We start from the raw sequence: 12526 nt of genomic DNA, 5'->3' as shown, positions 1-12526 counted from the left end.
GAGGAGCAAGGAGTCCCAGCCACACACCAGGCTCCCCAGCCCAGGGTTCCAGTGCCCACAAGAGAAGTCTCCTTACCTCTGGCTGTGAAAACCAGAGGAGATGGTGATTGAGTAAGATAGAGGGCTATGGGAGTCCTGGGTGCTCCTCTTTAAGGGTCCCTGCAAGGACTTACTTGGCTGTTTGACTCACTTACTCTGAGCTCCAGTGCTGGGGCAGCAGCTCAAAAGGCACTAGGAACACATGGGGAGGAACTGAATTGTTTGGCTTCAGGACAGCATTCTCCCAGACAGAAGTGCTGGCAGAAGCCATTGTTCCTTTGTTGAGCCCTTCTCCAGTCCAGTGTGCAGACATGGGCAGGTGCCATGTCTGAGTCACGATCAACCTGGCTAACACCGTTAGCCCTACCCTGGTGATTCCCTGAGACCCTGCCCCACCAAACTTGCTGGCCCACCAAGCCACCTGTAATGTCTTTTCCATATAAATGGCCTTAGCTCATGCTGTGAACTTTTCTAAAATCTCTAAAAGATTCACAAACTTCAAACAAGCAGCATCTGGCCTCGGCATACCCCATACCTCTTGCCGAGCTGCCCTAAGCCCAGCACTAGCAGCAGCCAACCTCAGTTCAAGGCTTGGCCTTTCCCAGATATCTCCAAACTCAGTACAGGAGGTGACCATCTGTGGATTGCTTTGTGACTTATGCCAGGTAGCCACAGCAGGGCATAAGCAGCAGCTAACTGTGGCCTGTGGCAGGGCACCTCCCAGGAAGCCTCAAGGCCAGCACATCTGGTAGTCAGCTTCAGACTACCCAGCTACTCTGCATACAACACACCCAAAGAACAGACTCAGCAGGCACCAGAACCCCAAGGGTCAGCCTCTGCATAACAGCTTCTCCACTGTAGTCATGGTCAGTCCTCACATCCAATTGGTCTGAGGGTCACACCCTCCCATTAGCATGCATATAGCAGCCAAGGCTCAACTACAGCACAAGGGCACACACTACACAACGGACACACCTGGGGCACTGAGCTTAGGTGACCAAGGAGACTGCATCACTGGCCCCTACAGCAAAGCTACTAACTGCATAAGGCCACTCTACTAAGACTGGGAGACATAGAATCTCTATATAACAGAGAAATAAACACATGGAAGCAACTAAAATGGGGAGAAAATTAACAGCCTCATATGAAAGGAGAACAAAGTTCAAGAAAAAGAACCAAACGAAATGGAGACAAACAATCTACCAGATGCAAAGTTCAAAACACTGGTTATAAGGATGCTCAATGATCTCAGTGAGAACTTTAACATAGAGGTAGGAAACATAAAAACAGAGAAAACAAAAAAGAACCAGTCAACAACTAAGAATAACTAAAATGAAGAATGTATTAGAGAAAATCAACAGTAGATTAGATGAAGCAGAGAACTGAATTAACAATTTAGAACACAAGGTAGCAGGAAACACCCAATTAGGATAGCAAAAAGAACAAAGAATCAAAAAAAATAGGATAGTTTTAGGGGCCTCTGGGACAACATCAAGCATACCAATATTCACATCATAGGGATACCAGAAAGAAAAAGAAAGCAAGGAATTGAAAACTTATTTGAAGAAATAATGACTGAAACTTTCCCTAACCCAGTGAAGGAAGTAGACATCCAAGCCCAGAAGTATAGAGAGTCCCAAACAAGATAAACCCAAAGAGGCCCACACAAAGACACATCATCATGAAAATGCCAAAGTTTAAAGACAAAGAGAGAATCTTAAAAACAGCAAAAGAAAAGCAGTTACCTGCAAGAGAGCTACCCCCATAAGACTGTCAGCTGACTTCTCAACAGAAACTTTGTTGGCCATGAGGAATTAACATGAAATATTCAAAATGATGAAAAGATAAGACTTACAACCAAGATTAACCTACCCAACAAAGCTATCATTTAGAATCAAAGTACAGCTAAAGAGCTTCCCAAACAAGAAAAAGCTAAAGGAGTTTATCACCATCAACCAGTAGTAAAAAAAATATTAAAGGGACTTCTTTAAGAAGAGAAAACAACATCAAAAATGTGAATAATAAAATAGCAATAACTGCGTATTTATCAAAAATTATTTTAAATGTAAATGGATTAAATCCTCCAATCAAAAGACCTATGAAATGAATAAGAAAATGAATAATAAAACCCTTACATATGCTGTCTACAAGAGACTCACTTCGGATCAAACAATACAAACTGAAAGTAAAGGGGTGGAAAGAGATATTTCATGAAAATGAAAATTTTAAAAAGCTGGGGTAGCAATACTTACACCAGACAGACATTAAAACAAAGGCTATAACAAGAGACAAAGAAGGACCCAGAAATTCGACTTCTGGGTATTTATGTAAAGAAACCCTAATCACTACTTCAAAGGGACATGTGTATCCATATATTTATTGCTACATTATTTACAATAACCAAGATATGGAGGCAACCTGAGTGTCTATCAAGAGATGAATGGATAAAGAGGTAGTACATATATACAAGGAAATATTACTCAACCATGAAAAAGAATAAAAACTTTGCACCAAAATTTATTGACCTAGAAAGTATTGTGCTGAATGGGGAAGTAGACAGAGAAAAACCAAATGCCATATGATTTCACTTACATGTGGAATCCAGAGAACAGGATAAATAAACAAAACAGAAATAAGTTCATAAGTACAGAGAGCATTTTTATGGTTGCTGAATGGGGAAGGTAGTGTGGGGAATGGGTGAAGGGGGTGAGCATTAGGAGGTACAAATTGGTAGTTACAAGATAGTCATGGGGATGTAGGGTATAGCATAAGGAATATAGTGAATAATGTGAAAACTATATTTTGTCAGATGGGTATGAGATTTATATACCTGAAACTAATATTGTATGCCAACTATAATTGAAATTTTTTAAAAATTAAAAATAAAGGAAAAATCAGTATAAAAATAAGAAATAAAATAAAATGCTTATAGAATCTAGAGTGCTCTTATAGGGCCTAAAGTATAAAATTACTCTTCATGGCCTTTCATTTATATTTTAGCCCAGCGGTTCTCTAACTTTGGGCTGCTTCAGAATCATGCAATGAATTTGTCAAAATAGATTGCTAGGCCCTACCTTCTGGATTTCTAATTTAGTAAGATGAGAATGCAGCCTGAGAATTTGTGTTTCTAACAAAGTTTCCAGGTGATTCTGATTGTTCTGGTTTTGGGGACCACACTGTGAGAACCACAGGTCTCATCCAAAGTGAATTTGTCCATACATGGAAAAAATGGAATGGCCAATAATTTTTTATGTCTTCTCATCTATCTCCATATAGTTTTATTTAGTTTATGAACTAATAGAAAAAAAAGCACTGATTTCTCTAAAATTCTATTCAGAATTTGGTCACTTCAGAAATATTTCTCAGCTGAAAATTACGAAAATAATTTAAAAACCGATTTTAAATAATCCATGCACCGAAGCCTATATACTTTTGTCATCAGAGAGCTCTCTAGCCTTCACCCAGATTTAATTATTCTTCCTTTTCACACAATTCTTATACATTTGATCTGCTAATTTCCAGCTTGTGAAAAGCAGATTAGCAGCATAATAAACTAAAAACTATTGCAACAATCTAGGGGAAAGATAAGGATTGTAGTACCTAATATTTATTGAGTCTTACTTTGTGTTAAGCACTATTGCTAGATAACCTACCAACATTATTTCATCCAACACTCCCAATAACCTATAAGAGGTATTATTCACATTTTATAGAAGCAGACAGTGGGATAGAATTCGGGATATATAATATTATTAGGGATCAACATTTATGAAAGGAAGAATGAAGCAGGATTGGGCAGAGAGAGAAACTGAATGACAATACAAGCTCCACAAAGTCTGTGCCAAACCAGCAGGGGGATGTGGAGCAAGATTTGCCTGTCCCAGTGTCTCACACTGGGCTGCAATGGCTGGACATTCATGCCCACACCTCACTGGAAATGGGTTTCTCCAGGAAGGGTATGACCTCAGGCAAGGAGACTGTGTAGCTAAGGCTGACTCTGAAACATTTGACAGCTGGAAAATGTCTATTGACTACACCTCCTACTTCTATGCTGTTCAGGAAGTACTTCTCTGAAGGAGAAATTGGATCTATATCTTATGTCTTCCACTCATTTGTCCAAGAGTACAGCAACTATCTCAGTAAAGATTCAACTCAGGACTATCTGATTCTTTTGACCATATGCTTTATTACTTTCTAAACTATATTTGCTAAATTATGTTTTCTAACTATGTCTTGAGAAGTTCATCACAGACACCCACAGTATTAAGTGATAATACGATGATGACCTCAAGTACCACTGAGGAATGTAGTAGTTTGTCCCTACATGAAAGGTCTCTACACCTCAGTATAATTTTGTCTCCTGTCATCTAGTCAGTTTGCTGCATGAGTATGGAATCTGAATAGTGCTATTGCTCTCATAAAAGCTACCATCATTCCTCATCCTGATGACTAAGGCTCCTAAGTGGTCCTGCTGTTTTCATTCTTGCCCCACACAACAGCTAGCCTGACAATAAAAATGCATTCGTGCCTGCTCAAATGTTTGGAATAATTTATCTTCAAATGAATGTATGTGTGAACACACACACACGTATGAATGTATGTGTATGTAATTTTATTCATAGCACTATTTTTTGCAGTGTGCAGTTGGTACACAAATTGTTCATTATCTGCTTCCTTTGCTATAATTTCAGATTCTTACAGATAGTTTTTATCTGTCATATTCAACTCATAAACAACCCAATTCTAAAAGAGTGCCTGATACTTACTGAACAATTATTAAATATTTGGCAAATATATTGAATGAGAAAATGTTATCAAAAAAAAAAGTGTCAGAAAATTGATTTGAGTTCAAATTCCAGTTCCACAACTTACCAGTTTAGATAAATTACATAAATCTCTAAGCTCTGTTTTGTTTCCCATCTTAACTGGAATATATTTGCATTTTTAATTAAGTGAAATAGCATAGAAAGAAAATGCCATAGAAAAGATAAATAGGGCTAAATAATTCTTAAGTTCGAGTGCCTATCCTCATAATATTGGGCAAATTACCAAACCTTTCTTTTTCCATAAAAAAAAAAAAAAAACAACCCTCATTTGGAAATGTGTTTATATGGATTATATAATATACTGATGATAAAATGTGAATTAAGAGCTACTTTTTAAATTCGAGTGGTATTTGCAATTAATTATCACAGCATATTCAATATACTCTGGTACACATTTATGTTTTGTTTTGATTGTGTCTTAAGGCAGGCCTGTCTATAAAATTGTTCTTGATATGTGTGTACTGGGCAGGCTAGTCTTGCCAACTTCTCCTGAGTGTCCCATGGCTTGTGCACACTCACAGCCCACGATTCATTTCCTACGCTCTAGAGTTACTCCAGCTGGTCTTTCCTAAAAGAACTATCACCATTCACCTGATTCTTCCTACCTGGTCAGGATGCTTCTCCATTTGGCATCTTCTTTCTCAAAAATTCTGCCCACATTATCTTTTCTAGTTTTCAACAACAATTACAGTTATGCATGTTGCCATATTGTTCAATATTCAGTTTTGTTGTTTAGTATGGTTTTCCGCCTACTTTACATGTATAGATCCTTCCTGAGAAGAATAGAAAGTCCTTAAAAAGTGGCTTACTCATTCCTTTACTGAGCTCCAAAGCTGCCACCACTCTGCAAATAAAAGTAGATACTTGATATAACTCTAAATAGATGTTATTTTTCTTAATACAGAGATTCTTAATTCCCACAGCTTCCATATGCCCCTCTCAGTAAAGGAATCAAACCATTTCCATTTTAGCTATCTCACTGAAGAATAACAAAGGGCCTTATAGGATCCCCAGTCAGCACTCAAAGAGTTACACAGACTGTGGAAAGCAGTTTCAAGGCTTCAAGCTGAGTATTAAGCTGCAATTAAACTGTCAGCACTGAGGGGTTTCTCGTAGTCTATATTCAGGATAAAACCAGTTTGTGGTCTGCAACTGACGTAAAACTTTTCTAATCTAGCTCCCAAATCCCTGGAACTCATTCCATTCATAGCACTACTTTTATTTGCACAGTGGGTCAGGGTTTTGCAAAAATAAAAAACAGGAATTATCCCCTTCCACTCCCCAGTGTGACAATAGAAGACATGATAAATAGGGACAAAGTCCACGGAAACCCAGGGGCTTAATGTCTGAGAATTTTAAAAAGGCTTTAGGGTAGCCTGGATGCACTTTGGACAAAATTGTTCAGCTGATTAGAAAACAGCACTTTTCAGTAGTTTTTACCTCATTTCTTTACTTTTATTTTTCCTCACACTCATCCCTCCAACTTCTGGCTGTCACTGGCTTGTCCAAGTCCCGGCGCACCTCTCTCCATATCTAAAGAGTTACTCTGATCCTTCCTGCTCTGACTTGCCAATAAAACACAATTACTTATATTCCATTCTCTGAGGAGCATGCTAAGATCCTGAAGCTGATATGGAAAAACTAATTCATAAAAAATAACAATGGTTTGTAAGCCAACAGTGTAACATAGTGAGATTTCAAATCAGAACACATTGGGTATTGCCTCTCAATTCTAACGAGCTGTGTGACCTTGAGCAAGTTACTGAATGTATTAAAGAGTCAGTTGACTCTTAGGTAAATAGGTGTCATAAAGGAGCCTATTCATGGGAAGGAATAAATACAGTTATGTGTGTTAAGTGCCTGGCGCAGAGCCTTCCAAATAACTAAACGTATCAACATCATCAGCATCAAAATGACTATTGTTCCCAGATAAAACACTACTTTAAACAGAGCCCTTCGATACATTAGCTCAAAGTAGGAAGTGATAAAAACATTAAGCACTAAAATTCATTTATTTTTCTTGGTAGAAAAGGATTTGGGATTCACCAAAACATGCAAAGAATGCAGCTGCCGCCTTACCCTACCAAACAAAAATGGTAAGAAATAGTTTTCCTTTCAACCTTTTTTCAGTGTAAACCAAGGAGGAAATGCTACTGAGTGAGAATCTTACTTCTCTGACTACCAGCACTAAATCAAAGCACCCCATAATTTCTCTCCAGCTCCTTGCTACTTTATTACTCTAGGAATCTTCACAAAAATCCTCTGAGCTATAAAATACGCAAGTGTCAGCATCTTCGTTTTTGTTTTAGATTAAAAACAAAAACAATAACAAAAACAGAGACCTAACCTTTGAATACTGATATAATGAAAGAAGTACACGTGATCTGGGTTTTAGTTTTAATTTCGTCATAAACAATAATTGTTTATCAAAGTCAATTTTTGTCAATATATTCACTTATCAAATATCCCCATCCATCGTATGCTTGTCTCTCTATACAGGACAATTATAGGATTAAAAATGTAAGTCGAAAACATTTTGAAAAGGAAAACTACTCTACAATTATAGGAATAATTATTTCCATCACAAACACCAGAAGCCAAATTTGCACATCACTTCATCATTTGAGACTTTGATACATGAACATTTTTTAAAAGATTGTAATTTGAGTTTTCATGGTTCTTGCACTTTCTGTGCCTATCTTGTTTACGTGCTTTTATCCAAAAGGCAAAGTCTGTAAAATCTGCATAATTATACAGTTTTATGTCTTTTTTTGGTATTTGATTCAGACATTTGTGATGCTTGTGAATATCGCATCACTGCTCATTGCAATAAAGATGGACATTGATGTACATTTCCATCTCAGGGTGCTCCCTCGTGCTACTTCCTAGAAGTCCTAAAACAAAATGAAACAAAAAAGCAAAGCCCCCCACCACTGTTCAGAGGAGTATCTGAAGTTTTCACCACTAGAGCTATACTTCTCTTCTTTCTGTCAAGTACTGAGAATAGATTCATATTTAGCTGGTGAGAAAAACTTGAACTTATATCCCATAATAATGTAACCATAATAATAATGTAACCATATTACATTAAACATTGCTTAGGAGAAAGAGAAACAATAAAGCAAGACAGAAGAACAGGTGCAAAGGAGACAAAATATAGCTCCTAAGAAATACCTGCTACTTTAAGACGCTTAGACTTTCAAATAAAATAGACAGAAAAAGTCATCAAAAAAATGTATTGCACTAAATTAGAGCAATGTGTTTCCGTGTTAGGCATAAATTTATAAACATTAGCTCCATATGAGAACTTTTCACTTTGAGAAAACTTAAAATGCATTAGATACAAAAATCCAAATATATAAAACAATGTAAGAGAAAAGTAATTGCTTTAGTGAAAATTCTCACCTTAACTAAAGGTTTTATTAGCAGGCTACTTTAAGAAATCAAAAAATAAGTCATTAATTGGAATAACAATCTATTTAAACCCAGTTCAAATTTAAGGTCAATGCAAATAAAGATAAAACATCTCAAATTACAACTAAGCCACTCAATTTAGAGAATTTTATTTACAAAAATTTTATTTGCATGCAACTTCTCAGTAATGTAACTTTGTGAAAAATGAGTCACAACAAGGGAATTGTGAAATGATTTGTCTGGTCCCTGAACTAGATTTTTGTTTTTTTAGTCTCTTCAGAGACCTAAGGACACCTGAAGTATCATTACCTTGTGGACATCTCAGAGACCAGGCCATCATAGTTTGCCCATCAAGCCCTGATAGTTAGTGTATGGTCAAATGGGAGTAAACTATAACTATAAACTACATGAAGTCTGGTAATGGATCTCAGTCTAAACGAGGCATAGTTTCTGCTTTATCAATTTTGATTGGAGAAATTGTGAGACTGAGGATCTCAATGACACAGCAGGGGCAGCTTGAAGCAGACTGATGGTATATAAGAGTCATTTTTTATTAAAACTGAGAAGTAGTAGCTTGCTGATTATGGAATTTGAGAAGGGTTTTCGTTTAACTATTGCTGCATGGAAAAATTACTCCAAAACATGGTGGTTTAAACAATTTGCCCAGGAAGTTTTTCTGTTTCATGTGAATTGGCTAGGTTAACTTGTGAGGTTGCAGTCAGATGGTGGCTGATGCTGAAACATGCAGAATGAATGGCTTTACCCACATATGTGGTGTCTTGACAATTGTGAACAGATATTGCATTGTACACTTGGCTCTCTCGAGTGCTTAGCTTGATCTTCTCTACATGGCAGTTAGAGGTATACCCCAACATCAAGTGTTTCAAATGGCAAAGGCAGAACCTGTTGAACTCTTAAGGCTCAACCTCAGAAGTTAAATAGCATTACTTCTACTACATTCTACTGCTCAAAACAAGTCATAAGACCAGCCCAGATCCAAGAAAATGGGAGAAACATTCTGCCTACTGACAGAGTGAGGTAAGGACCCTGCAAAGGAGTATGTGAGTGGGATATATTGTGGTAGCTGACATAATCTCTATGAGGACATCAAAAATGTCTTACAAAAATCCTGTGCATCACTTCTTTCCCATAATTCTCTGTATAAACTTTGGAAAACAACCATACTTGGTACTATGTATCCTTAGAGGAAACAACAGAAGCTAACAGATAAAATTGGCACTCACCTGGCGGAACTGTTCCAGGTCAATTTTGTTACCCACCAGCACCAGGGGAATTTCATAGGTGTGACGGACCTGAAAAATGAGCTCTTTAAACTTGGCAGCCTCCTGGAATGATTGGCGGTCAGTGACAGAGTAGCAGATGATAAATCCCTCCCCACCTCGCATGTACTGCTCCCTCATGGCTGTGAATTCTGCCTGCAGGAAAATAGCAAAATTGTGATGCAATTTAGAACAGCAAAGCCAACACATAACATCAATAAAAAGTCAAAAGCAGACAAATTATGAGAGTAAGAGTTTGGATAGAAATTTTCTAGAAGTATATTAATGGGCTTTGCATATAGAAAAGCAATATGAGGTCTAAATGTTTTAAATTCTTCAGGATGTTGATCGTTGATCATAAGAGATTTACGAGATCTTGGGGGAGATTATGTTAAATGGCAGATTCACAAATGTAATGTTGGGGAATATGTATGTGTGTGTGTGTGTACATATATATATATACATATACTTTTAATAATTTTTTTTAGGCAAGGCAATCCTTGGGTGACCTCACAGATTGCAAGGACCTTGTCACTTTACAATCCCTTATTTTTTATTTTTTATGCCTACAGCACCTGGTCTTCCTAGGTGGTCTCCCATCCAAGTACTAACCAGGCCCAACCCTGCTTAGCTTCTGAGATCAGACGGGATCGGGCTTGTGCAGGGTAGCATGGCCATAGACTACTTTTAATAATTTTTTATTTAATGACCTAGTTTTAGGGAAAGGAATCTAAATTTGCATACTCAAAACATTAAAATCTAGAATTTCTTCCTCAAAAAATGTGGAAAGAAATTAGAGCTTAACTCTTATTATCCTTGTGAATGAATGAAGTTATTAGCACAGTTAATTGCAGACTCGATTATATGTTTGGGTATTCCTAGATTTGTCTCCCGGAGGTATATAAATAAAGGGATTTTGAATGCTGAGTCATGGGTTCATGTCTACGTTCTGTTGATACTTCCATCCTCTTCTGTCTTGAGAGGAGAGAATCACATTCCACAGCGCATCGATGTCCCAACCTGAGGGTCATTGCTGTATCAGTTTTTCATGTTGATCCCATCTAAAATACAACTTTCTGCCAACTGAAAATTCAATATTAGATTTGAATTGCAATCTGAAACATTTCTCAGTCTGAAATATCTTTTTTCACTATTATTCTGAATCCACTGTTAAAATCACAAGGGCTAATTAGGTTCATGCCATGGGAAATAGAAAACTTAGACTCTGGCTGTGGAACAAGCCATGTTAAACAATAAAGGAATATAAGAACACACTGGATAATTTGTGAGATAAAGGAAGTTTCGCATGAACTTGAGTTGTATTTGCATTTCGAGGTGAAGATGTATATTCAACAAGCAAAGTGTTTATAAGAACTACTAAAATGTCCTGCTCAAGGTAATTGTCTAAACAAATGTTAACATGGCTTGACTGTGTTAAATGTGAATGTGAGCATTTAGATAGATCCAGAAATTTTGGAAAATTGGGGTACATACAAGTCTATAGAGTAATAAAGTTAAGGTCCTGACTTGATGGGTGAATTTCTAAAATTGTTTTCGGTCAAAATGGAATGGATGCAGTTTCACTGGGTTCAAACAATCATTGCAAGTTGTAAGAACTTAAGCCTGAGAGGAAAGGGGATTTGTTCAAGGATGGACAACCAGCTAATGTAGAGTTGGTTTGAATAACTTATGTTCCCTGACTCTCAATATATCAAACTTACTTACTATTAAATTTTACTTTAACTTAATCCTAAATTTCACCATGTGAGTGAAACATATTAACATGGGGGAAACAAATCCTACTGGGTCTCAGTTTCTTCATCTCCAAAACAAGGTAGGATAAAAAAATGTCTGAGGTCCCTTATAATTGACATTCTTTCATTTTGAAAACCCCATGCCTCAATCAAAATCCAGTAGCTGACATGGATAGACTAGAGAATTATGGACTGAAATTGCTAAATAACGCCTCTCATACTTATGATGAGTTTTCAAACAAAAATGATAGAATCATCATAGAAACATATGTAATATTTAAGAACATATAAGTGGGCTTGTTATATCAGTTGTATATGATTGAAACCATAATAAAAGTGCAAACTAAACTGGAGAAGATTTTACAACTTACAGTTCTCTATTTGCCAATTATTATTTTAAGCATTAAAATTATTTTTAATTGTCTATTGTGTATTGAAAACAATACACATTGCAAAATATTTAAGTGGTACAGAAGTATATAAAATTAATTTTCTTCCCACTTCAAACTTCCAATTTTCCTTCCCAAATGCATGACAGTTAATAGTTGCTTTATCCTTATAGAAATAGTCTGTGTATATACAGCATAGACATATACATTCCACCTTTACACAACTTTTTATACAACATTATACAATTTTTACTTTAAACCTTAAGATTTAGTAGCCTAATGCACCTTGGAGACCATTCCATATAAGCATGTATTGATTATTATTTTTCAAGGATACATAATTCCTTTTATGCATGTACCATAATTTAACTAGTTGCCTATAAACAGACACTTAGATGTCCTCCTTTTATTACTATTACAATGTTGCAATGTATATTAAACATCCATGTTTCACAGATTTATGTATACTTGAGAGGTAGTATTACTAGATCAAAAGAGTACAAACATTTTTACTTTTGAGAAATAGTGCCAATCTCACCAAAGACATTGTACCCATAATTCTCCTTCCAACATTACATAAAAGCGCCTGTTTCCCTCATTCTCACAAATGTCACTTATCAAATTTTTCTACCTTCTATAAACTTAAGAATAAAAAAAATAGTACTTTGTTTTCTTCATCTGTATTTATTTATGAGTCATGTTGAACATCTCCTATGTTTATTATCCATTTATAGATTCTAGATAAGAATTTTATTTTGTTATAAGAAATGAAATAGCTTTTTCATTTTTGAATTCTTAAAAAATTTGGACTGCAGGTTTTTTTT

At 36.3% G+C, this 12526-nt stretch overlaps 1 protein-coding gene and 1 non-coding gene across 2 annotated transcripts in view; both read right to left on the bottom strand.

Moving 5' to 3' along the window:
- RIT2 (Ras like without CAAX 2) overlaps positions 1-12526 on the bottom strand; it is a 317797-nt gene that overhangs the window by 146072 nt on the left and 159199 nt on the right. The window contains exon 4 of the mRNA XM_011361268.1: positions 9524-9715. Within this exon, the coding sequence (XP_011359570.1) occupies positions 9524-9715 (192 nt within the window). The remainder of the gene's footprint in view (positions 1-9523; positions 9716-12526) is intronic.
- LOC111741369 lies at positions 10123-10241 on the bottom strand. The gene has a single exon (XR_002780980.1). It is a non-coding gene; the product is annotated as a 5S ribosomal RNA (ribosomal RNA).

Source organism: Pteropus vampyrus, unplaced genomic scaffold (genome assembly GCF_000151845.1).
Source record: "Pteropus vampyrus isolate Shadow unplaced genomic scaffold, Pvam_2.0 Scaffold3, whole genome shotgun sequence".
In the NCBI taxonomy this organism is placed as follows: Eukaryota; Metazoa; Chordata; class Mammalia; order Chiroptera; family Pteropodidae; genus Pteropus; species Pteropus vampyrus.
Note: the sequence above shows the minus strand (reverse complement) of the source record. Positions and strands in the feature narration are given on the sequence as shown.